Source organism: Pelodiscus sinensis, chromosome 10, assembly GCF_049634645.1.
Source record: "Pelodiscus sinensis isolate JC-2024 chromosome 10, ASM4963464v1, whole genome shotgun sequence".
Classification (NCBI taxonomy): domain Eukaryota; kingdom Metazoa; phylum Chordata; order Testudines; family Trionychidae; genus Pelodiscus; species Pelodiscus sinensis.
In genome coordinates, this window is record NC_134720.1 from 17,137,611 (window position 1) to 17,164,141 (window position 26,531).

General features: G+C 40.1%; 1 protein-coding gene across 15 annotated transcripts in view; it reads right to left on the bottom strand.

The window, feature by feature from the left end:
• Nucleotides 1-26,531, bottom strand: part of DOCK10 (dedicator of cytokinesis 10) — a 259,393-nt gene that overhangs the window by 23,046 nt on the left and 209,816 nt on the right. For 14 of the 15 annotated variants that reach the window (XM_075937571.1, XM_075937573.1, XM_075937576.1 and 11 more), the window contains exons 38-50: nt 26,225-26,272; nt 25,475-25,576; nt 22,270-22,394; nt 19,057-19,169; nt 18,069-18,206; nt 16,165-16,347; nt 15,205-15,315; nt 13,404-13,619; nt 12,579-12,636; nt 12,154-12,252; nt 10,592-10,698; nt 8,076-8,198; nt 6,085-6,198 (exon numbers count right to left, since the gene is read on the bottom strand). In XM_075937571.1, the coding sequence (XP_075793686.1) occupies nt 6,085-6,198; nt 8,076-8,198; nt 10,592-10,698; nt 12,154-12,252; nt 12,579-12,636; nt 13,404-13,619; nt 15,205-15,315; nt 16,165-16,347; nt 18,069-18,206; nt 19,057-19,169; nt 22,270-22,394; nt 25,475-25,576; nt 26,225-26,272 (1,537 nt within the window). The remainder of the gene's footprint in view (nt 1-6,084; nt 6,199-8,075; nt 8,199-10,591; nt 10,699-12,153; nt 12,253-12,578; nt 12,637-13,403; nt 13,620-15,204; nt 15,316-16,164; nt 16,348-18,068; nt 18,207-19,056; nt 19,170-22,269; nt 22,395-25,474; nt 25,577-26,224; nt 26,273-26,531) is intronic. The other variant, XM_075937578.1, reaches the window with a different exon arrangement.

Below are 26,531 nucleotides of genomic sequence, written 5' to 3' on the forward strand. Positions count from 1 at the left end.
AGAATTAGCATTACTCCTGAGGAAAAGCAGGAATAGATTTCAAATTTGTGGCCCATTATCATATAGGGTATGTCTACGCTACCCCGCTAGTTCGAACTAGCGGGGTAATGTAGGCATACTGCACTTGCAAATGAAGCCCGGGATTTGAATTTCCCGGGCTTCATTTGCATAAGCGGGGAGCCGCCATTTTTAAAACCCCGCTGGTTCGAACCCCGTGCAGCACGGCTACCCGGGGCACGAAGTAGGTAGTTCGAACTAGACTTCCTACTCCTGGCTGTGCCCCTGAAATGAAGCTGTCACTCCTCGTGAAATGAGGAGTAACTGTAGTTTGAACTAGGAAGCCTCGTTCGAACTACCTAGTTCGTGCCCCGTGTAGCCGCGCTGCATGGGGTTCGAACCAGCGGGGTTTTAAAAATGGCGGCTCCCCGCTTATGCAAATGAAGCCCGGGAAATTCAAATCCCGGGCTTCATTTGCAAGTGCGGTATGCATACATTACCCCGCTAGTTCGAACTAGGAGGGTAGTGTAGACATACCCATATATAGTAGCCCAGAGACTGTGTGTCTGTAACGCTGACGTACATGGCCACGCCCCCGGGCCATGTACGCCAGCGTCCCGCCCCCTTCCCTTCCCTCCGTGGCGGTTTGACCCAGCGCTGCGCTGCTCAGCTGGGCGCTGGCGGGGGAGCAAGTGGTGGCAAGCGGCCCAGCTAAGCAGCGCTCAGCTGGGCCCCGGCGGGAAGTAAGCGGCGGCAAGCAGCAAAGGGCCGCTTGCTCTCCCGCTGGGGCCCGGCGGGAGCGCTGCTCAGCTGAGCGATGCAGCGCGCCACGGAGGCAAAAGAAGAGGGGAGGGGCGCCATGCAGGGAGGGGAAGGGGGCAGGGCTGGCCAGAAGGGGAGTGGGAAGCAGAGCTGGGGGGGTGATCGGGGGCTGTGGGGCTTGAGGGGAGGATGGGGGGGCCTGGAGGAAGGGGGGAGAGAAGCAGCGCTGGTGGGGGGGAGAAGCGGGGTGTCCGGGGGGCCGTGGGGCTGGCCGGCAGGAAGAGGGGGTGGGAAGCAGAGCTGGGGGCAGATCGGGGGCTGTGGGGCTGGACGGGATGAGGGGGGCGGGAAGTAGACCTGGCGAGGGGGGGATGCAGCCACTGGCCGCAGCTGGACCACAAATGGCCGCTTGCTGTTGCTTGTTCCCCAGCCGCGGCCCAGTTGAGTGGCGCTGGCGCTGCGCCGCTCAGCTGAGCCCCGGTGGGACAGGAAGGGGGGGTGAGGCGGTGATGTACATGGGCAGGGGGCACGGCCGAGTACATCACAGCCCCCCCTTCCTCCTCCCGCCATGGCGCTGAGTGGTGCACCCCTCAGCCGGGCTGCCGCAGGAGGGGGGGGGCGGTGATGTAGACACCCCATCCCCTGGCCGTGTATGTCACCGCCCTGCCTCTCCTCCCCTGCTGTAGGGATAACATATTAATGTATTAAAAATGTGATTCCCCCAAATGGAAGTGACTCCCCATAATTTGTTCCCCACAACTTAAAGTGTTTAGATTTATTAGGATTCTTCTTCTTCTTCTTATTATTATTTGTTAAGATTGTTAAATGTTTAGATTTATGATTATTATTGCCCCTTTAGAATATAATATATTAGGTCATGTAACTTAGAACTGTTAAAAATATAATCCTAACTGTTAAGAATATAATCCTATGTAACCAGAAACAGCCCCCCCCCCCCCCCCCTCTGTGCTCCAGGGCATGCTCAAGCTTGTGCAAGGGGCTGCTTGAAATTGACATTGCAGAGATACATTGTAACAATGCATTGTCAAGCCACTAACTCTGCTATGGGAGCCAAGCCCTGTAATTGTCTAAGGGCATTGTTAACTTTACTTAGCAGTCAGAGAATGTTTTAAGCAATACCACCCAGAAACTTTCTGTAACTACAACTTTTATTATTATACAAAATACTGTATGAATGTATGAGAGAGTGCTTGGATGATGAATGAATGGCTCTGAGAGGTGCCAGCCTGAGAATACAGCAACAAAGGGCTGAAGAAGGCGTCAGGTGCCAGTGCAACCAAAAGGTGTCAAGTGGAGAAACTGGAGGTCCACCCGATGAGATCACTGATGAGCACCTGGCAGCCACCCTGGAGACATCAGCATGATATAGCAATTTCCATAGACTGGCATAGGAAAAAATTCCTATAAGAACTGGACTAAAAAACTATGGAATCAGAGTCCAAGGTTCTGCTGCCAGCCCACCAGGAGCTTCAGATGCGCATCTGATCAGGACTTCGCTCCCCACTACCATCACTTGTGTACAGAATACCTGGCCAGTATTCTGTCACAAGCAACTTCCAGGCTGGTAACTATACACAGAACTTGAATGAATGGATGTATGAATGAATGGTTTATATATATATATATAAGTGTATAAGGGTTAAGTAGTGTTAGGAATAAGTAGTTAAACAACGTTGTTTGCTTCTATCTTTTCTTTATTTTTCATTATTATCTTTACAATAAATGTGGCTTTTTGCCTTATCCCCCTCATAAGATCCTGCTTGCTTTTATTTGGTACAACACTGCGGCAGCCTGGCTGAGCGCGCAACACTCAGCAGAGCCACCACGGAGAGAGGGGAAGGGGGCGGGGCGGAGACGTACACAGCCAGGGGGCAGGGCCGTGTATGTCACTGCCCCCTTCCCCTCCCACTGTGGCACTCAGCTGAGTGCTGCACCCTTCAGCCGGGCTGCCAGGGGAGCCAGCAGCGCAAGGGGCTGTTTGGGCTCCCCTGGGGTGGGAGGGAAAGAGAGGGTGGTGACATACATGGCTCCACCCCCTGGCCGTGTATGTCACCGCCCTGCCCCCCTCCCTCACAGGCAGCACTGAGCCAAGTACCACGGCGGGAGGGAAGGGGAAGGGGAAGAGGGACGAGGAGAGACGGAGGGGAGAGAGAGGCAGGAGGAGGAGGAGAAGAGAAAAGGGAGAGTGAGAGGCAGGTGGGGGAGAAGAGAAAGAAAGAGACAGAGAGAGAGGCAGGAAGCGGAGGAGAGCTGAGAGAGAGGGGAGAGGCAGTAGGAGGAGGAAGGGAGAGAGAGAGAGAGAACTCAGGAGAGAAGACCTGAAAATCCCATCTTATGACAGGCTAATTGGCTAGTTTCAAAATAACAGGCTTGGTTATAAATTTGACCTTGGTTATAAATTTCATTACTAAGGGTTGCAAGTATTCTTGGCAATGAATGGATGAAGAAGTCTAAGGTGTGTAATGAAAATGGAAGTTATTCGTAAGTGGGGCAAAGGAATTTAGAGAATTATAAAAAGGATACTTTTTAGAGGGAAAAGTATACAGGCACCAGCCATGCATGGAAATGGAGTGATTTTTTTCCTTTCAAATGAGGCATTATTGCTAAATTGTTACATATGGTTAGTAATATGGTGTTGAGAATATTTGTAAACTTTTTTTTTAATCCAAGAATGTTCTTTGGCTGACCAAGTGCATCCCTTCAGATTTCCCTTGGTAAATGATATTACCCATCATTGTTCTTTTAATGCACCTACCTTTAATTTCAAATTGCACACCTACCTTTTATCACTGGTGCTTCATTAGGAACAATCCAGCCCCCTCCCCTTCCCACTGAATGTCTTTTAAGGCCATGTGTGTTTGTTCACAGCTTAAATTAAGTAAGTGCCAGGATATAAACCAAACAGCATTTGTTTGCAGAATAATCATACTCCTTTTTACCAGTAAGGCTCTTTAAATAAAGCAGTGGCGTAAGCCAGAATGGGACAGGTGGGTGAGCAATGACTGGGAAAGTTAGTAACCATGGGGCCACCTCTCCCTCTCCTCCAACTAGTCTTGGAAGAGGGAAAGGGATAGATGCTTTGGCAATGGGTCCCATAAAAATCTGTGCTCTGCACTTCCCACCCACTTCACTTCCCCATGCTTCCCTGCCAGGAATGGGTGTCAGGGCAGGGGCTAGCCTCTTTCCACTTGCCTGATGCTCCAGGGGAGTGAAGTTGGGGGCTTAACGTGCTCCATCGACCAGCACTCCCAGCAGGGGAAGCAGGTTGAGGCATGGACGCTTGCAAGCTCCCGACCCCACTCCTTTTCAGGAGCATTGGGTGGCAAAGTTGGGGAAAGCCCCAGCACTCTGACCCTGCTGGGCAGCTGAGTGGTGCAATCCACTAACCCCATTCCACTGGCCCAGCTGGAGCAGTGGATGGAGAGTCAAGCCCCATGTTCCGGTGGGAGCTGAGGAAGGGCTGGAGGTGGGTAACCCTTTATGCTTCATCGGCCCACTCATGGCTGTGCCCCTGAAATGAAGCCGCACTGGCTGCACAAAAGCCGTTGCTTTGTACAGGTTGAACCTTTCTCGTCTGGCACCTTTGGGACCTGACCGGTGTGGAGCTGGAGAATTTGCTGAACCAAGGGAGGTCAATATTGTCTAACAGCATTACCAACACTTCCACTGCTGACTGGGCTTTTAGAAGACACTTAGGGGTGATTTACAGCTAAATAACACAGAGCACTGAGAGCCAGGACTGGTGGCTATAAACGAACTTTATGGGACTGTGGGAATCTTGCCCACATCCATGCTAAGTGGACATCCAGCTAACTAAAACCATGCCGAACCATGGCTGTTGCTGGACCAGAGAATGCCAGATTAGGGAGGTTCAATCTGTAATAGAGATTTTAATCCTCTTTGTTTGAGCTGCAGCTCAGCAACTCACGTAAGACTAATTTGCATCTTAAGGCTTGACCTTCAATAAAGGTTGGCATTTTGCAGCACCACTCCAGGAGTTGCTGTGGGGAGGAACTGTGACTTGGAGAGATGCAATGCCTCCCCTGCTTGTCTCTTTCTCAGGAATGTGTGGGAAAGTAAGTCCTTTATGGGGTGCAGCTTGCTTTGCCACCGTGAAGAGTCCAGTTTTGCTGACTAGCAAACATGGACCAATTCTTGGTCCCTTCCTTCTCGTCCTCACCCTCCTCTACTCACAGAAGGACTGGCAGGTGTACAGCACCACGGTTCTAGCTGTGATTGTAGTAGGTCCTATGTCACCAAGCAGAATTAGGAGTCTTACTCTCTTGAGTAGCTGCTTAGGTCTAGGGCACCATTTGCACTTAAGCAGCATTCGTGCTACATTAAATAATAGCACAGCTCTCTCGGAGGTCACTGGGAGTAGGGACCGGCGTATATGTGCAGCACTGTGACAGATAGGTTTTTGTAATTCAAGGAAACCAACCAAACAAAAATTAGTCTGCGAGATGTGACAATGAATGAAACAACATTATTTTATCTGCCACACTGAATAGTCAAAAGCACAAAGAGTTAAGGTTAAGTAAACTGCACCAGGTATGGGGGAGGATGAGTGAGAAGAATTAAACAAAGCATGCAAAAGAACAGAGAACTTACCACAGCCTTGAATAAGATCAAAAGAAGAAAAGAGCATTAAAATCTAATTAGCAAACAGAATGATTCATATCCATCTGTCGTTTACACACCTTATTATTACAGAGGAATGGAAATGGCACAGTTGCCAAACATGCCTTAAAGGAACATGCTGGCCTCCCACAAAGATTTGCCACGGGGAAAAGTGTAAATTTATGCCACAGGGATTGTTCTGAACAGGCTAAAAGCACAATACATAGCATAAAACTACTGTACAGCATATTGCATAGAATCAGAAGGGGCTGGAAAGCAAAGGTCAGAAAGTCAGGAAGAAACAATAAATTAGCTTCTGTTCACAGCTCTACAAAGCTGGGACTGAATACGGAGGTCATTATTCAGGTTTTATTCAAACCTTACTCACACAAAACATCACTTTTGTCACCAAAAGTCAGCTTTACCTGAGTAAGGAATGACTAGAAATTGAGGAGCAAATTCTGCTCTTAATCGCACCAGCATAAATCCACTCTCATACATTACACTGATGTAAAGGTCCTTAGTAAAGACTTTGAGGTTCAGCCCAGGCTGTTCAATACACTACACCATGTTTGCCTTCTTTAATGTCTGTAAGACAAATATGTCTGGAATGCTTTTCCCAAAATGTACACCTTTCTATATATACACCCACAAACTTAGACATGGAATTGGAGGCTGACGTACCTGCCCATAAAAGGCAACGCGATAGTATCGCCCAAACAAACGTTTCTCAGAATTCACTACTTCTGCGACCTTCAGATATGATCGGTGGATGTCATAATACAGATCAGACAGTCTCTATGGTAAAAGAGAACAGAAAAAGTGCAATGTAATGTGACATTTTGGAAAGCTTTATTCAAGCTACATTTGTCCCATGGGCTTCCCAGTCATGTGTGGGTGATTACCTTTGTTTTCCTCAGCAATAGCTGAGAGGTCAATTTCAAGACTTCTGCCTTCTCCTGGCCACACATTTCTAGGGTACTAATAACTTTCTTGCAGAGTTCCCAAGGGGAAGCGTTACAGTGTGAGTCTATCCCAACATGTAGAAAAACAGATCTATCTGGTGATGGATGGGCCCCTGTCTTGATGAGCAGTGATTACTGAGCGGTGAATCAGTGGACAGGGAATGGGAGGAAGAGCACACCCTGAGAGGCACACATAGAAGGGCAGCCTTGGGGCAGGCAGCAGGAGTCTCCTTGTAGCACTTTTGCACCAAAGAGCCCCACCCGTCCATTAGAACAGCACTATCCTTCCCTGCTATCGCTAGCCAGAACCGGCTCCTGAGTACTGTGCCCGGAGAGAGTCATTATTCCTTCTCAGGGGAGCTGACAGGACTGTCAGGCCCCTGGGCATGTGAGGGGAGGGAGTGGACTCTATGCTCCCAGAAGAGATGGGGCCTCAGGCAGAAGGGGTTGGGTGGGGCAGTCATCTCTTCACGCTGCCCGGACCATGCAGCGTGGGCTTTGGTGATAATTCTCTGGCTGCTGCCACCATGGACCCTTTAGAATCACCGGGCCCTGGGAAAACTCCCCCTTTTACCCGAACCCCACAATCAGCAGGCCTGCTCCTTCTCAGTTATTCTATAACTTCATTATCATGGTGGAAACTGCTTTGTACTGTGCTCCTGCTTCCTAAACTACATCCCATGCCAAGTTATTTTTTCCAGTTTAAACAAGGAAATCAATCACTTTACTATTAAGTAATTGTTTTTCTACTTCAAATTAAAGAAAAATAAAAGCAAGCATGGAATAATTTCAAAATTAAATCCTTTATCTGGTAATTGTGGTTCTTTTTATGCTTAGGTATCACTAAATATTTCAACAGCTAAAAAGCAACTCTCTGACAAATACATTTTGCAATTCTTATTCATTTGGTCAAAGGAGTTGTAAACAGGAGAACAGACTTTTCTGGAAGGGGCATCTAATGCTAGACACAGACTAAAACTCTAAGTAAAAAATGGCTAGAATGTGAATGTAATTTCACCAGGCAGGTTTTCGTGAGCTTTACAAGTTCGTATGTCTGAAGGAATTTGCAAATGTGATTTTAGTGCCTATGAAAGGAGCAGAATTTGAAATCAAAGCCTTTCGTCCATTCATGAGAGAGGTAAAGCAAATCAGTGTGAGTTTCCATCCGATTTCCCACCAATGTCCCCAAACCCTGCCCTGGTGGGAATAGTTAACTTTTTCCACCCTGTTAGTCTTTCTGCTGGGACTGCCCCAAAGGGGATTGTTTAGACCCAAATCTTGCAATGAATGTCACATTGGCACAGGGCCCTCCCCTCTTTTTGATCTCAGTGCATCAATCATTATAGTGATGTGGACCTCAACTCTCTAAAAGCCACTGCACTCATTTCACGTAGGCTGGGGAATCACCATGAATATGGACCAATATTTGGTTACTACCTTCATAGGTGACAGTATGTGGTAATTTTACTCCTGTAGATCTGAATATCCAGGGGAGCCTGGAGCCACAGGAACCAAAGAAAATTTATTTTCACAGGGGTTCTGTAGCCTCACACAAGGCTTCAGACAAGATATTAACTCTATCATTTAAAGGATGGGAAAAAACCCCAGCAGTATTAAAATAAAATTAAAATATGCCAATTCAAGGAACAGTGATCAGTATTTTTCTGCCATTTTTTAAAGATAGAAATGTTAATTGGAAACCCGACTTACTTTAAAATCTCTTTGTTTCTCAAATACAGCAATGATAGGCTTGTTAACTTCAGCAATCAGTTCGTATCTTTCAGACTTCCACAGGTTATCAACACATAACTCCAGCTGCTCCACAAGGATATTCTGTAATCCAACAAATAAAAATCCCATGGTGACTTGCTTGCTTATTTGGATTGCATTTGGTAATTATGATCACATCAACGGTACATATGCATTGTTTTATGTCTATAAGATATCTTCTATATAGTAGATTAGCATATAATCAAAAGAAAGTTAGTAAGAAATTGGTGAAAATTATTTGGTAATCTGCTACTGTCTCTCCAGTAAGACTAAGTACCACTTAACAGGTTCAAAATGCCAAAATAAGAAATGCCCAAATCCTCAGAATCTACCAGCTCTCATATATCTGCAGCCATACTACCTCATGCTGTGCTTCTGCCATAGGAGAAGTAATGCCAGACTGGTTCAGTCAGTGCTTGGGCCTTTGAAGAACAAATAGAAAATGATACTACCCACTGGATCACTAGTATGCTTCTATCAGAGCCATTAGCAAGCCAATGGATGAGCTATAAAATATTTTTGCACAAAAAAAACCCCTTAAAGCACTTTTTGGGAGAAGCAGGAAGATGATTTAATCTGAGTTTCCTCCCCATATTTCAATTCTGGTATTTTACAAATATTCAAGCTAAATTCAACCTGTCATTTAAATTGGATGCACTTGTGACTTTATTGTGTGTTGTTAAATAGTTGCCATATTTAAGATGAAAGGGGTCTGCATGGGACAAGATGATCCTCTTAACATAGTTTATCACATTTATAATGTAGGAGTTGTTGTTACCCTCCAGAAATATATGCGTATCTTTTAGCAAACACTACATTTTGGCTTTGGAATAGAACTAAAGGTAAGTTCTATTCCTTCACCAATAATAGCCATTACAAATAATTCAGATCCTTCAATCAATTCACAAACCAGAGACTTTTAATGATTGAGAGAGCTATGGAATACATACATTTGGACACTTATTCAATAAAGAAACTTTTCTGACTTATTTAGTAATCAAATCTATCTTTGACTGTCCCACTCCCTGTGATACCAGTGCTTTTAAGTTAGGCATTAAAATTCTCAACTTTCTAGTTGTTTCATACTGAAAGTTAATTTTAATAGAAGTAATGGCATCAGGTGACTTAGGAAACAAAAGTGATAGTTAATTTATACCAAGCTTTACAGAAAACTGTCTAAAAAAGAAGTCCATAAAGAGAAAGGACTTAGATAAACAAATTACCACAAATGAATGAGGTGTGAGCTCAAAAAGAGCATCAGCAGCTTTGTAGCACCCCCCCATGTTTTTTCTCTAAGACACTGTTTCAATGGTACTTCACACCAGCTGAAAAAATTGTGGTGAAAGAGATTTTATGTATGTATAGTGGGCATGCCCAGTCATCAGAGAGTATTGGATGCAATTTGTCACTACTATACCAAATTGTTGGATATTTATTGCCAAATAATCCTTCAATATTCTTCCCGGGAATTTTGGGAGCAAATGGTCACACAAAAGGAAATGAAGAATTAATCTGTCATCTGCTGGTACAGTAGAACTTCCAATAAACATCAGAAATACAAACTGACCAGTCAACCACACACCCTATTTGGAACTGGAAGTATGCAATCAGGTAGCAGCAGAGATACAGAAACAAAACAAAACAAATTACAAATTTAGCACTGTACTGTGTTAAACACAAAAGACTGAAACATAAAGGGAAAGAAGCATTTTAATTCTGCACAGTAAAGTTTCAAAGCTGTATTCAGTCAATATTCAGTTGTAAACATTTGAAAGAACAACCGTAACATTTTGTTCACAGTTATGAACATTTCAGAATTACAAACAACGTCTAGTCCCAAGAGGTTCATAACTCTGAGATTCTGCTGTAGTTGCTTGGCTCCTAGTAGCCTGTCATTGGAAAAAGAAAAACGGTCTAACCATAGAGCAATGGTTCCAAAATATGGGAGGTGCTCGCTCTAGAAAAACTAACACACCAATTACATACCTACCAATACAGACAGAGAACAAATATACACTTAGATATTTGGATACTAATTCAATACTCATTCAATACTCAAAGTACATGAATCTAATCTGCCCCCCCCCCCAACACACACAAACACATCAGCACACCTTTCCAATTGTTTACTATATATTAACATTTGATAGACATTCCTAGTCTGTAAAATTTGTACATAGAAATTTCACTCAATTCAATAAAATCACAAGAAATTACATGTCATAGGTGTGGTAATTGTGCTCGGTAACATGGTAACGTTCTGTTAAATAGAGAGATCTGGTTACTATATTCCTCTACATGATGTCTCTTTAAACCAAATCTCTCTTTGCTTCTATTATGCTTCTGATAGTTACATGACAAGGAATTGTGAACTGGTTAATGCTTCCTAAATAACCCTTATATAATAAAGTTAAAAGAATACAGAACACTAATCTGTAAATGCTACCACTACTAACCTCATTATATGGAGTATCTTGCATTCCAGAATCTTCTTTCATAGCTCCTTCTTCTTTAATGTTTGGGGTAATATTTAGAAAAGCTGGCCATCCCATGGAAAATAAGCCTTGAAGTACAAGCCACAACAATGCTAATTAACACTTGTATAACCATAAATTGCTAAAAGCTATAGGATGTTAAAGAACAGTCGATTTTATTTGTCTAGGATTATTACTTTTTTTTTTAACAATCTCTCCACTCATCTCAAGCTTGGTACAAATGAACGTTTTACTTGTTTTAAAAATTAATGCTTCCTTCTTTTAATAGTTTCTAACCTCAGTTGATGCATGTTTTGGGTTTTCTATGTTAATGTGAAAAGAAAAGATATTATTGTTGACTCTGATAATGGTTCTGCAAATGATTGGAAAGTTGAATATATTAATTTGAACATCATTTCTGAGAGAAGCAGCATTATAGTAACTGCAACAATACTTCTTTTTTTATTCTGTATTTCCCCCCTGAAATGAGGTAATTACATGTAGCCATAATGTAATGGCTAGAAGAGTCACCTAGTTACAGATTAGGATCTAAAAGTCCTTACAAAATCAAGGAATTTTATCCAAAATATAATCGTATTTTTTTCTGCATAGGCATTTCACTATCGCCCCAAATAAATGAATTATAAAAGTGATTGATCATAAAACCTGATTGATCATAAATTAAGAAAAGAAAAAGAAAAAGAAAAAGAAAAAGAAAAAGAAAAAGAAAAAGAAAAAGAAAAAGAAAAAGAAAAAGAAAAGAAAAGAAAAGAAAAGAAAAGAAAAGAAAAGAAAAGAAAAAGAAAAAGAAAAAGAAAAAGAAAAAGAAAAAGAAAAAGAAAAGAAAAGAAAAGGAAAAGAAAAGAGGGCTAAAACCCATTCATACAAACTGTGGTGTCTCTTTTGCAAGACTTGGCCCTATTCGACTTGAAGTGGCAGACAGAGGCATGCACCATCTTGCAAGAGATACTTTTGGACCTTACAGAAATTGGGCCTTCAATGTTTTATCATATGATAAGGAAGAAAAAAATGGTCTCCAATTAAAAAGCTGTCCATAATATGCTATGTATAATATCACAATCTGGATGTTAATTTTTTTCTGATTGTACAATCAAGGTCTTGTTTTTACTTCTGTTAGTGGGCATTGATGATATATAATAATACTGTCCTTTTTAAGCGGTTTTTGCCATGTTGAAATGAAAATTACAAGATCTTATTATGACATTATTTCTCTGCAAAACACCCACTGACTAAAGTAGGAGTTTCATCATGAATGGATCAGTAGCAGAATGGCTTATTGTTGGCAATTAATGGAACTAGTGACATACAGTACAAGTCATCAAGATAATTTAATAGTTGAATCAAAACAAGCATCAGAAAAGCCTCACATAATATTTCCTAGTATTAATTGCTATTAAAATATAATCATGCAACACCCTTTTCCCTTTGAGAATATCTTCTTTCACTAGATCAGTTTAAAGCAGTAACTTGATATCCTAAATGATGTTATTTAACCCATAAACAGGCATGGTTAGAACACTCACTTCCTCCAGTGTGAGTAGTTAGTAACAGATTACTATCAGAAACTTGAGCATCCTCCAGGAACATACGTGAGGTACAAATCTTTTCCATTTTCCAGTAACCTATGGTAGTGTAAGATGATATTAGTATAGTGCTATTGGTATGTGTTAATAACATGCATATTTAATAATGATACACTAACAAATGAAGCATTCTCTTCTAGCACTATAAAACTAAACATCCAACTAATCTCTTATATATTTTATTATGCTGTCACAATGAACATTTACTAGGTTTATATTTTAAGCCTGTATGAAGGGTACAAGCGGCAGGATAACTTGAAAAACAAACAAACAAATGTGATTGGAATGAAGTAAATCAGTTGCAAAATGTGGTGAATTGTGTAATTCTTTACATTAATTATTGTACTTGAATATATTTAACTTACCCTTTCTTTTCAGGTATTCTGCAATAAGGGCAGCTATATGGATATAGCACATAGCAGCCTGAAACCAAAGGCCATGTAAATATATTAGAATAGCATTCCATATCTCACATTTTTAGTTTGTTGAGGATCAGAAACCCTCTTCGTTGTCAAAACACGATTTGGAAAGGGGGAAACAAACAGTTTGACAATTTGGAGACAGAATACATCAAATACTAAAGTCCCCACTTGGGCAAAACTATCATTGGTTTTAAATAGGAGTTTTACCTATATAGGTATTGAGCAAGAATTAAAAAAGAACATCAAGATCTAACTCATAGAAATTACATAATTATTTTTTAAACAAGATATTATTGGGCTAAGTTTTTTGGGGGTGGGTCCAAATAATCAATTTCTTACAAATTACATTTTTGCCAAAATTATGCCACAACCTAGATCATCTTCTGTGCTGAAAAAACAAACAACTAATCAACCAACCCAGAAGGGAATGGAAATCCCCATATTCTTGTCTTCTTTAGGAGATTACATTGTTTTTAAACAAAACGTTAACAGCCAAATTAGCTAACAAGATGCTGACAATGACTTTGTGGTCACTGTAGACAAAAATTACAGCTGGTCATGATTAATTGCTGCTATGTAGTCTGTAACATATAGCATGTTCAGACATTCTTCAACCTAGTCCATATATTTTAGTTACGCGAGGAACACGACATGTTTTGCTTAGCTAATAATCATCACAATTAATAATACCAAACTCTTCTAGAGTGCTTTTTCATCTGTAGATCTTAATCTAAATACAGACTTATTTTTTGGTCTTATGTAAATTACCTCTGATAAATCTCCATTCCTAGCATGAATCTTGGCCATGCTCTCAAGCCAAGTCCTTCGTAATTCAGGTGTACTGGCATATGAGTTTGCTAGACTGTACTGCAGGTCTACAAGCATCTCTGGGTCTTTCTCATGTTCCTTCATCTGAGCTGTGGCCATTAAAACTGTCCTGATGCGTTTGGTCAGGTCTTTCACCTCTGCTGGAAAATGACTGTTCTTTGGAAAAGATAAGCAGTGAATAATTGAAAAGGCTACAAAGGCACACTTTTATCATGTTAAACTATAGTATCCCCCCTGGGTGGGCCTGAAGTTAATGAACAGACTCCTATTTAGGCCAGGCTCGGAGTCCCATTATAATTTACATATTTCACATAGTTCTCTGACATTTATTTACTGATGTGTCACAAAATCCATTTGAAACCCTAGTCCATATTCTGAGTTCAGTTACACCACTGAAGTAACTCCACTGAAATCAATGGACTCACATTGGTACAACAGTTTCTAAAGGGTTACTAATTTACTGCGAAGTATGGATATACTTACTGATGCAAGTAATACCTTACTCCATTGGTAGCCCCACTAACATCAATGGCAGAAGGAAGTATTCAGTGTAAGAAATGGTATCTCTGTCTTGCACCGTAAGCATTTCAAACTAAACAAGATTAAAATCTGGTTGTCCTATTGGCCAGATCATAGATTGTTCCTTAACAAAATATTTATGTCAGTTCTGCTGCTTGTATTTTTGATATGGAGAGGGATGTGGAGTTTAATTTGTTTGTTTTTAGTTTTTTACATAGGCATACACAAAACAAAAACTTTCTTTTCTTTTCTTTTGACTGGCAGGGCTGAGAATGTTACAAAATCAGAATACACAGATACAAAATTAGTAAATTAAAGAATTTCCAAACTGCCCTTTAATAAAATAGTAATAATAATAAAAAAAATACAGGAGATACTCCTATGTTACTTGCACTTTACATGAGGGTAATTATTGACTTCAATTGACTTTACTTTCCCTCTCCTATTTATTTCGAGTTTTCATATCCCCTACTCATACTCCGGTCATCTGAAGAAGTGGGCTGTGCCCACGAAATCTCATGATACCATCTACATGTTTTGTTAGGCTATAAAGTGCTACCAGACTATTTGTTGTTTTTGACTTTATCCTGATATACACCAGTGCTAGCGAAAGGCAAGTAAGCCCCATAAGTATAAAGAAAGTTGAAAATGTTTCTTGAAAAGCATTTGAAAAGAGCTTCTAAAATATACAAGTTGTGATTTTAAATTGTGATTAATATATTTAGCAGACTGGGGTCTAAACAGTTATTAAAATAATACTTATTATGAGTTAAGTCCAAATTGTTCACAAACCAATCTACATCTTCTATTTATGTGTTTATTATTCATAAGTATTTGCTCAATAGCTTGAAAGAATACTTTATAGCCTAAGTAACATTTGTAAATATTAATTTCACTGACATGTTATTCATTGTGTTTTATCAGTCATACCACATAATTTTGGCTCCCTGAGTGGATGAGTAAAACATTTTCCAAAGGAGAACAGCAAGTAGTGAATAACAAGTAATAAGTTCAGATGAATAAACTTTCATGCTATATTTATTAAAATTTTGAGATTCACGAACATTTACCTCACAATAGCTTGAATACTTGAAAAAATAATAATATGAACCATGAATCACTATAAAAATTAAGTCAATACTTTTATCATGAAGGCATTTGTGAATCAGTTCTTCCTATTATTCAATCATATAACACGTAATAGACATAATACATTTCTTACTTTCATCTGTTTGTCTCCATTAGCGAAATTATTTATAATTGCAAGTGAATGCTGAAACCGAGATCCACCAATCCCTGCATCTGCAATCAACTGGCTTACAGCTTTGATGAGCTTTAGGTGGAGAGGAAAAACAACAATGTATAGTTACTTAAGGAAAAGCAAAGTTTGGACATAGTTTTAATTTCCTGCTTGAAAAAAAATCAGCAAGAGTTGGAAGACAAAAAGGGCTCTCCACAAATACTTTATAAGACAAAATATAAGCAAATATATAAATATATGCATAAGGGTATGTCTACACTTGCTCCCTAATCTTTGAACGAGGAGTAACAGTTAATCTGAGGGTAGGGGTTTCTTTCGGAATACTGCATCTACACGCGGCGCGTTAATTCGGACTAGTGGATTTTTAAAATGGCGACCGGATGCGAATATGCTAATCAAGCGCGGGATATTTAAATCCCGCGCTTCATTAGGAACTTTGGTATGCTACATTTGCATCCCTAGTTCGGACTAGGGAGCAAGTGTAGACATACCCTAACGGATTATCTTCTATATGTTTATAATTGTTTACATTGTAAAATGTTAGATCCTGTCTGATCTGATCACTATAGTATTTCAGTTTTATGTCCTTGTATCTATACTGATTGAATCACACAGCTGTAAAACTGAAGAGGTGAGTTAAACCCACACTAGGTATGATCATGTTTGCAGATTGGGTTAGATATGCTCCAGCTGCTATACGCTGTGTCTGTGATGCAAAGAAGCCATAAACCTGACTTAACTGGCTGTTTTGAATCACCACAATCAACAAACTGGTGAATATGCTCCAATGTTTTTAGACATACCAGAAAAAATTAGAATTAGAGGAATCATGATTTGTATAATTCAAAGAGTCATTTCAGTGGAATTATTTTAGACAGCCCATGCATATAGTGTTTAAAGTACATCTTTGACCTCACTCACCTGTAGATGGGACCTGACTATTGACTTCTGCTTGTTAAATTCAAAGTTCTTTCTCATGAAAAAATAAAGAAGAGCAGATGCCTCTGTCTGAGTTGATCGTGACCTATGGTTACAACATTTCAGGATTTCATAGCAGAACGATCCACACATCTCTGCTTGCCCTTGAAAAAACGCTGAAGGAAACTATAGGGGAAAAAATGTCAAAATGTTTAGCACTTCTCCCATTGCTTTCTAAATTTGTTCTGAGGTAACATATTCTTTATGAAGCTTACATTAAAAACAAACCTTTGTCTAGCTCTCATATACACCAGTATCCACCAGAAACGTTTGCAACAAGCTAAGCATTCTTTTGTGTGTAAAGAGTAAGTGAAAACGGTGTGTGAAAATTGCACAAAAATCTTTTTGTGTACAAATCATCAATCAAATTGACCTTCCAAATTTGTATTTAATGTACAAATATCAGCATGTGCACTGAAAGCATAATGAAGTGCAGCAGTTGCAATAAAAATAGCGTAGTTAAACAAGGGAAGTGGGTGGAATTCAGACAGCATTCTAAAAGCTGACCAGAGGAAAAAATGGGTTTGAATAGCACTGATTACTAGAGCTGGGGAAATAATGATTTTTTGATTTACTAGCAGTCTTGCAAGGTTGAAAAAAACCTCATTTTGATTGGGCTGAAATTTTTTTTCAAATATTTGGCAAATCCAAAAGTTTTAAAAAATGTTTTTGATTCAATTAAATGTTTCAGTTGACCTGAAATAAAATATTTTAATTTGAGCATTTTAAAATGCTTTTGGATTTATTTAAACATAACATTCAAAAACAGAAAATTGCTTCAAACCCAAAATGGAAACATTCTTATTTTGGGGAAGGATATGGAGAGAGTGTTAGGTTATTTTCTAAACAAACACTTTGGTGAAATTGGCATGAATTTGTAAAACATCTCACTGTTGCCAGATCTGATATTTTTGCCAAAAAAATTTTGCTGAAAAATTTTGCTTTTTTCTAATGATTACTATGCCTGTGGCCAACAGTCTGAACAGCATTAGAAGGCAGAAAGCATAGGATGTAAAGGACCAAGTGCCTCTGTTTGCTGGAAGCTACTGATCATAGGATAGACAGTAGAAAACAGAAGGAATGAGGAGGGAGAAGATAAGCATTTTGGGTGCAGATCTAGATGGATATAAGAGATTATTATCCTCACAGGAGCCACTACTGAGATCAATATGGCTACATCTGTTTGGAGAAAGAACACAACCCCTGCAGGCAATGGAATGGATGGATCAGATGATGTTAGGTATTTCCTCTCCTGCCACTGTACATGCTCCTCTGGCTCCTGGCAGTCTGGTGTGTAATTTAGAGCAGGCATTGGCTGGTTTGTCTTATGCTTCCTTTGGCCTTTGAGCTATGTTGCTGGAAGAGGCATGGTCATTTATTTTTCAATTTGCAACCATTTTGGAAGACCAGCATGTAGCTTAATCTTTTCCCCTTCTCTGTGTTACATGTACGGGATTAGACAATCAAATCCATTTTGCTTAATGTTACAAAATTATAGTGGCATTTCTTCCACTTCTCCTCAGCCATCACTATAATGCATCTGCCAAATCCTTATTGTTTTCTAAAAGGGCTTTATCTCTAGCTCTGATTTTGTAGCTTTCAAACCTGATTCCCAGGCATAGTGAAATAGTTCGGTGTCTAAGTATTAGAAAATGCTTCCATAATTACTTGCACTACAAAACTGCATGTAGTAAATCAAAGGGTCTTTTTCAACACTGATCCCTAAATACCAATGAAATGAAGAGACATAAAGCACCTTAGAGTGTGAAATCCTCCACAAAGTTGGATTTGTTAGTGTCCTTCCAACCTTATGCAATAGCTTTCAGATGGAATAAAAGTATAGTTACCTTGCTCACAAACAACCGCAGGGCGGCAAAGACATGCTTGAGGGCTATTGCCGACTGGTTGACTTGCAAAAAGAGCAGGTAGGTATCAAAAACCTTTTTCATCAATGGATTTTGGCAGTCAGATTGCTGCAGTTGTCTCTGAAAAGTCAACACACAAACCAGATGGTCACATTTAAAAAATACGGGAACAGAAAATGATTCCTTTTGCTTTTCTCACCAACTCCTAATGTGTCCAAATGTGGTGGTATCTTTAACATCATCCCTACAAGTGTTTAGGGACTATCAGCGATATAAGGCAGTACCCATGGGCTACAGGCTCCTCAGACCTACAGCAATAAGGGACCATTGTATTACACTGTTTGTTCTGCCTACTCATTAATACTAACTGCTCAATATATCACTTAGGACAGGGAAATGGGACTCATGATAACTGTACTATTGATGGCTGCCATTTTCTATCTGTGTGACCTTGGGTAAGTGTATTAGGCCGATATGTTCTAACTTAAGTGCCTACAATTAGCCACTTTGTCTATGTTGCAAGAATGGCTTGATTACTGGCCTGATTTTAAGAGGTACCTAGCATCCACATTTCCCACGGTCTTCAGCAAAAATGTCTCTAGGTCTCAATTTCTCCATTTAAAAAAATGTGGATAATACAAACCTTTGTAAAGGTACTGTGATTCTTTACAGTACCTTTACAAAGGTACTACGATTCTTTAATAGGTTTATAGGAGATCAAAGCATTACTTTTATTACACCATTGCAAGTGACAGTTTTCATGGATCATCCCTTTAACTAGCTCTTCTGCACAGACAGGACTTGTTAGGTCAGTACCTCCACCTCCAAACCCATCTATAATGGCATAATTTGGCATTACATTGGGGATTTTTTGTAACATGTTCATATTTTGAAACTCATTAATTTTTTTTCTTTTTTGCTCAAGCCTATGACACCATTTCAAGCAGAATTTTCAGTCAAATAACATTACCTGGTAGTTCTCAGTGAAAAGACACAGTAGGTCCAGAATGGTGAGGCAAACCTCTGTGGCAATATTTGCCTCTGTGTCTGCATAATGTACAATGTCTGTTTCATTGGAACTGCCTATAGCAAAAGAAGTGGCAAGAGAACAACAAGTGAATAACAGGAAAAACAATCCCCCAGCCAGATACAGAACTGCTTCTAAAGTCCATATTCATTTCAAAACGTGCATTTAAGCTAAGCAGGGGAAGAGGGTTGTTTGCTTCAATTTTGGTAGTGTTGTAATAGCTTTTCAACGTTTTCAATAAGTAACAGTTAGCATGGATTTGTGAAGAACAAATCATGTCAAATACAATGTAGATGGGGCTACTATATGGTGGGTACATCACTGGTTGGATAACCATTCTCAGCGAGCAGTTATGAATGGTTCACAATCATGCTGGAAGGGCATAATAAGTGAGGTTCTGCAGAGATCAGTTTTGGGACCCGTACTGTTCAATATCTTCATCAATGATTTAGATAATGGCATAGAGAATACGCTTATAAAGTTTGCAGATGATACCAAGCTGGGAGGGGGGTGTAAGTTCTTTGGAGGATAGCATCATAGTTCAAAATGATCTGGGGGAAACTAGAGAAATGGTCTGAGATAAATAGGATGAAATTCAACAAGAACAAATGCAAAGTGCTCCACTTAGGGAGGAACAGTCAGTTTCACACATACAAAATAGGAAGTGACTGTTTACAAAGAAGTACTGCAGAAAAGCATCTAGGGGTCAGAGTGAGCCACAAGCGAAATTTGTATCAACAGAGTGACACTGTCGCAAAAAAATAAAACATCATTCTGGGATGCATTAACAGAAGTGTTGTGAGCAAGACATGAGAAGTAATTCTTCTGCTCTACTCTGCAGTGATTAGGCCCCATCTGGAGTATTGTGTCCAGTTCTGGGCGCCACATTCGAGGAAAGATGTGGAAAAGCTGGAGAAGGTCCAGAGAAGAGCAACAAAAATGATTAAAGGTCTAGGAAACATGACCTATGAGGAAAGACTGAAAGAACTGGGTTTGTTTAGTTTGCAATAGAGAAGACTGAGAAGGAACATGGTAGCAGTTTTTAAGTACCTAAAAAGGTGTTAAAAGGAAGAAAAATTATTCTCTTTAATGTCTGATGATATGACAAGAAGCAATGGGCTTAAATTGCAGCAAGGGAGGTTTAGGTTGGACTTTAGGAAAAACTTCCTGTCAGTGTGGTTAAACAGTGTCTAGGGAGGCTGTGGCTTCTCCATCTTTGAAGATATTTAAGAGCAGGTTAGATAAACATCTATGAGGAATTGCCTAGTCCTGCAATGAGGGCAGGGGCCTGGACTTGATGACATCGTGAGGTCTCTCCCAGTTTTAGTATTCTCTGATTCTATAACTTTGGAGAATATTGATTCCTTGTTTTCTTTTTTCATCACAGATTATATTCTGCTTGACAAGAGATTTGAAAAATGATTTATATTCTATCATCCCATCTCCTTCAGAAAAAAATTATGTGCAATAAACAAATGTATACTTGACATTTCCTCTCACATAGTCTGCCATTAGTTACATATTCTTTTTGGGTCCATCTATCTGTATTCTATAGGACTGTTAAGGGCTAATTTGTAGGTGTGTGTGTAGAGGGCCTTAAACCACTAGTGATTACACATGACTGGATGCACTCCACCGGTAAAGGACAAGGTCATGTGGTTTGACTTCTGAGTACATGGGGAAAATGAAACTCTTATGGGACACTGTCCGCATCTATTTAGGATATCTTAACTCACTGGTGGAACTAAAACTCCACCTCACCCTGCAGGGAGTATAAACACTGCCATTCTGGCTGCCCATTACACAAAACTATGGTCATGGTGGCAACTGGAGAAGAAAGACTCTAAGGGTGTGTCTAGACTACCGAGTTTTGTCGACAAAAGTGGACTTTTGTCGACAAAACTATACCAGCGTCTACACTACCGCTGACAGAACTCAGCAGTTTTGTCGACGCTGGTATACCTCATTTTACGAGGCATAACACCTTCTGTCGACAGAACTCTGTCGACAGAAGGTGTTATTGCCTGTAACACTGCGTCCAGACTACGGAGTTCTGTCGACAAAGCAGCTTGCAGTGTCTGGACGCTCTTTGTCGACGGAAGTTTAGACGTACCCTAAGTCTTTTACCTCACTTAGCGATGCAATGGCTGCAAAAATCTGGCACTATTTGTTCAACATGTATTAGCACATGCTTGTCTTGTCTGTAAATGCTATAATTCTAGAACAATAGTTTAATGCTACAATTCACTCCAGTGAGTTGCAATGCTGAGGGTGAAAGGACATTATTTTTAAAGCATTTTAAAGCGTCTACTGCAAGAGGTCACATTGCTGTATTCTCTGACACAAAACATCATTCTTATTGTTAAACAGAGACATGTGTATGTATGTTTTAAGGATACCTATTATTTTTAAATATCCAATATACATTGCATCTTAATGAGGACACAAAACATTGCCTCTTCATTTTATTAAAAAGAAAAATGTCCATGTAATTTAAGGAATCTATTTTCATAAAATCTGTTTCGCACAGATTAAAGCATGTGGAAATGAAAAGACGATGACAATTTTCAGCCATCACAGCTACAATGTATTTTGAAGAACTTCATCTGTCATGATTAAAGACGTTTGAAAAATTCAGAACTTTGAAAATTTTTCAATGGAAAGGACAATTTTTTCCAGAAAATATTTGCAAATAGAGACCCCACTATTTACCAGCTCTAGCACATATCTTATTTCAACTTTGCACACTTGATTGTGCAATACTCCAGCGACAGGTTCTCAGCTGGTGCAAATTACCAAGGAACTCAAAGAGCTAGGCAAAATCGTAGGTGGTCTAAGTTCACTAAAGTCCATAGGAACTCAAGATGCTAATTTCATTTTCTAAATATGGGTTTCGGTACCTATCTTCAGGTTCTGATGCTTGAAAGTCTTGGGGGATTATTGCTTTATAGGTCTGTAGTCCAGGTATTAATATTCATACAAGTACAATTTCAGCCCTTGGGACCTGATGCACAGCTCATTGTAATTAATTTAAAGATGTTCATTGACATCAATGGGCTTTGGATCAGATTCTTAGACATTATGGTGATGGGATCTATAGAGAAAGCTAGGACAGAGAGACAGTCAGAATAGTATATTCATTTCCTTCATACTTACTTGCCATGCTGCTGTCTATCATTTGTAAGAGTTTGGGGTTGGAAAATGCATTTTTGCCACGGATTATTGGTAGCGTTTGAGATCTGTGATGTTTGTGGCCATCATGACTGGAAGTAGAAAGCATCCTGAAATTGAGAGAGCACCATTTTTTATTTAAACGGACATGTCTCTATGTTTTTTTTCAATGTCTATCAGGATTATCTTCAGTATTTCTCAGTGACCATAAGGGAGGCCAACCAAGGCAAAATATTTCCAGATAATACAGCTGAAGAATTAAGTCAGCAAGATATATATAACTCAAGCAGATGTTCTATGACTTCTTCAGCTCACATGAGACATAACATTTGCTTACTCCTAGGAGAAGCATTGGTTTTAACAGATGACCAATGTCTCCCCAACAGCCCTTAGGTAAGAGGAACTAAGTTGAGTTCTATTGGTTTAGAATGCAGAGAAATATTAAGATCACAAAGTATTAAACACAATTAATAAAAAATAGGGATTGATGATTTTAGAATCGACAGTGATAATAGAAAAGATCAAGTCTTTTGATGCTAATTGATACAATGAAATATTACACTAAACAGAAGACATTTAAAACTAATGGCACCACATTTAGGAACATACATTCAGATGTAGGTTCCAACATGAAAATGATTTTATTTTCAAAAGTACTGGGAATCTGCATCCACTGCTGAATTCAGTGAGCTGACAACATATCTGAAAATCAGGCCTCTTTTATTTAGCTGACTAAATATGGATTTAGAGACCTAACTTTAAGGACACAGGTTTGAAAATTTTGTCTAGTATTCTTGTCCCTGCACATGTTTTTTGCACACAAATCTAGAATCTGCATAAAATTTGACCTATAGTTAGCACCTGATCAATCCCTCAGAAGGAGAGGTTACTCCCAACCTTTCCCTTCTCTGCAGGTTCCTAATCCCATGCTCTATCACGGAATGGGAACAGGATTTTTTCACTGAAAATTATAAGTTTCCAGACAACCAAAACACTCAGAATAACTGCCAAAAACCATCCAAGCAGAGACCTAATGCTTCTACATTGACTCCCCACAGTTTCCATTTCAACGTGATCCTGAAGGAGATCTTGCTTTACTAGACTTTAAGGCCAGAAGATACCATTGTGACACTCTGCTATCCTACATCTCCCTACAGGCCAGGAAAATTTGCCAGCATCAACCCCATAGCTTCTGGCTGAGCTAGAGCATGTTTAGAAAGGCAACCAATCTTGATTTAAGGGCTTCAACTGACTGACAATCTACCACACTTGAGCTGTTCCAATATTACCCTCCCAGTGAAAAATATGGTCCTTTAAGCTCCCTAATGACTCAAGCCTCTTCTCAGAGGAAACTGGGTGTATGGTGTATGATGAGGTCACCAGCGTTTATTATGCAATGATCTATCATAGCAGCATTTCCCAAAATGTGGTCTGCAGTCCAGTACCAGTCCTTAGAAAAAAAATACCGGTCCTTAGAAAAATTATCGTTCATGATCCTATTAATTTGTGTGACAGCGTAGCAGCACCCCACACTGCCAAGTGCAGTGGTGTGGCCCTCTTGGGAGAAAGCCCGCTACCGCAGCATTTCTGCCTGGCATGCTCCCAGGCAGCGGGGCTAGATCTGGTGGGTGTTAGGATCCAGGGAGAAGGCCGGATGCCGTGTGTACCGACACAGAACACCCAGTGCCAGACGCAGCCGGGGAAGCCAGCACCAGCCAATAAAGCGGCTGGGATTGGGCCTGTGGGGGGTGGGCAGAACAACCCACTGGACAGGTAGGGCCAGCGGCACAATTTATTTGCATATTCATCATTTGCTTAATGAATATGCAAAAATGCAAATAAACGTTACCGGTCCTCCAAAAAGCTTGTGAATGGGTTTACTGGTCCCCAGTATCAAAAAGATTGGGAACCGCTGTACCATAGGATTGCGAGCAAAGAAAGCAGGATGCCACAGATAGTGACTCCACTCTAACACCATCAGCTCCTCACCTGCTCTCCCAAAGAATGGAGTCTCCTCTCTGCCAAATACACACAGGCAAAATACGAACTTTGCACTCACCTTTCCCCACCAGGAGTAACCAAGGAAAGAAAGGCCCTTCTACATGTGTACGTATAAAAGCAACAGTTTCAACCATAAATTGAGCATTTATATCTAATTTCTTCTAAACTAAAGAAGTCTCTGATGTGTTGGTAATTATTTGATTATATTAAACTTATTCTTAGACTTTCAAAAGAGCCCATCTCCCTGTCAGAGCCCAGACTTTTGCTATCCAACATACTGCAAATCCAGTTCTAAGTGTCAGAACTGCTGAGTGAAAATCTGATTCAACTGTTGAACACTTGAAAAATCTTACTCTATTTTGAAAATCTGTTTCTACATGGAAATAGATTGTTTGTCAGTGAATGTAAGTTAACCTTCAAAAGCAGAGTGCAAGTCAGAAGGGACATTAAAAAGTAACAATATTTAATTTCTCACTTAACTTATCTCTCTGCCATTCCTCAATTTTTTTTTATTTATTTTTTTAATAGCCAGAAGAGCTAAATGCTGCTTTGGGAGGATGCAGACTGTAGTCATCAGTGGAAACAGCTGCAGTGTGCCTCGTTTGTGGTGGTTTTCTAATTCTGTACCACCATGCTGTTTCTCCTATAAATGTGCTGCAAAACAATGGCCACTTCATGCTTTAATTCAAAGGCACCTTGCCAATTCCAGCTGTGAAAATGAGATCAGTGCTTATTCTGGAGGGGGGTAGGAGGAAGGAATGTTTCCTTTTCTTCATGTTTCATTTCTCCCATCCATATACCATGATACAGGCTTATTAGGTTTGAATCAGCTGCACATAAATAAACAGACGTATCTGAAAAGCACAGAGGGGAGTGAACAGAGCTTCTCTTAGCCTGCTCTTTGACAAAGCCTACAAACCACATAAATCAGAAATTCACTCTCCTAGCGCAGCTGCTCCTAGGGCTGCTACCTCAGGCCATTCAGCCCACACTCTTGATCTTCTTTATCTAGAAAGATGTTCCCATTTCCTTGATGTTCAGCTGAGGCAATAAGACACCTGTCTCAAACACTCAATAGAGCCAACTCCAATCTTTCCCCAGATGTTTTAGGATGTAAATGAGATTCAGACATTGCTTAGATCTAATTTGTTCTGGATTTGGCTTAAGATGTTAAAAACATATTAATTACCATTGCGGCAACAGACCAGATGTTTGACAAGATGAGTTAGACCCTTTAAGAGTTCCATTATTCTGGGTGGCCTGAGCAAATTTAAATGCAGCAGCAATTTTCCTGTTAAGAGAAAATAAACATTAACTGTATTATGGTACGTGCCACTGATCAGGTCATGTCAGTGAAAAAACACGAATGTATCTGGCAAAACATAATACAAAGTATGAATTGGTTAATACAGCAACTCTTCATTTTGCTCCTGAACATATGACAGACAGAAATGCTCATTGTTATAGCATGAAATGAAAAATAAAGCATCATAACAGGGTGAAACAGAAGTGCACGTTTCATGCTTGGCAGCTGGAAAAATGACCTCATGCTCATCAGTGTTATGGATAAAGAAAACTATGAGGACTAAGGGAATCTCGGTTTCTAATGTTTTTAAAGCGTGCATCAATACACGATAGTGCCATTCTCTCACAGGTCTATGGTGACAAATAGAGGGATCTGTACACTGTGATAGAACACGGCGCAGTAACAGTTATATTATCACAAGTAATCCATCTGTTTGCCTAAGAAAATGGCGATAGTACTTGAACTCCAAACATTCATAGGTTTAAAAAGCTGTGTAGGTCCGCTACCATACTTCAAAAAGACACTTTCAGAATGAAATGGATGGATATGGATGACTTTTATCTAAGGATTAACCCCCTCAGTAATACTTAAAATAACTATGTAATTTATATTGTATAAGTAAAAAATAATTACCTGATTATGTTTCGTTTTCCTATATATCTGAAATTTTGCAGGCAAACCCTGAAAAATCATGAAGTGCATTTTGTAATGATTCAGTTTAGTGCAGACACATGCTATTTTTGCAAAAAGTCTGAGTCTTGATCTTTTTAAGATCTCCCATGATAAACCCACCACTTAGCAAATGGTCCAAGACCTAGCAGCTCCCAGAATTGGGGATGCAGAAGGGGAGGTTACCACTTCCACTCTATTATTGCCCATCTCATTTCCCTGGACCTGGAATTTCTGCATGGTCAGGAGAGAACCATGGGGATGTCTGCAG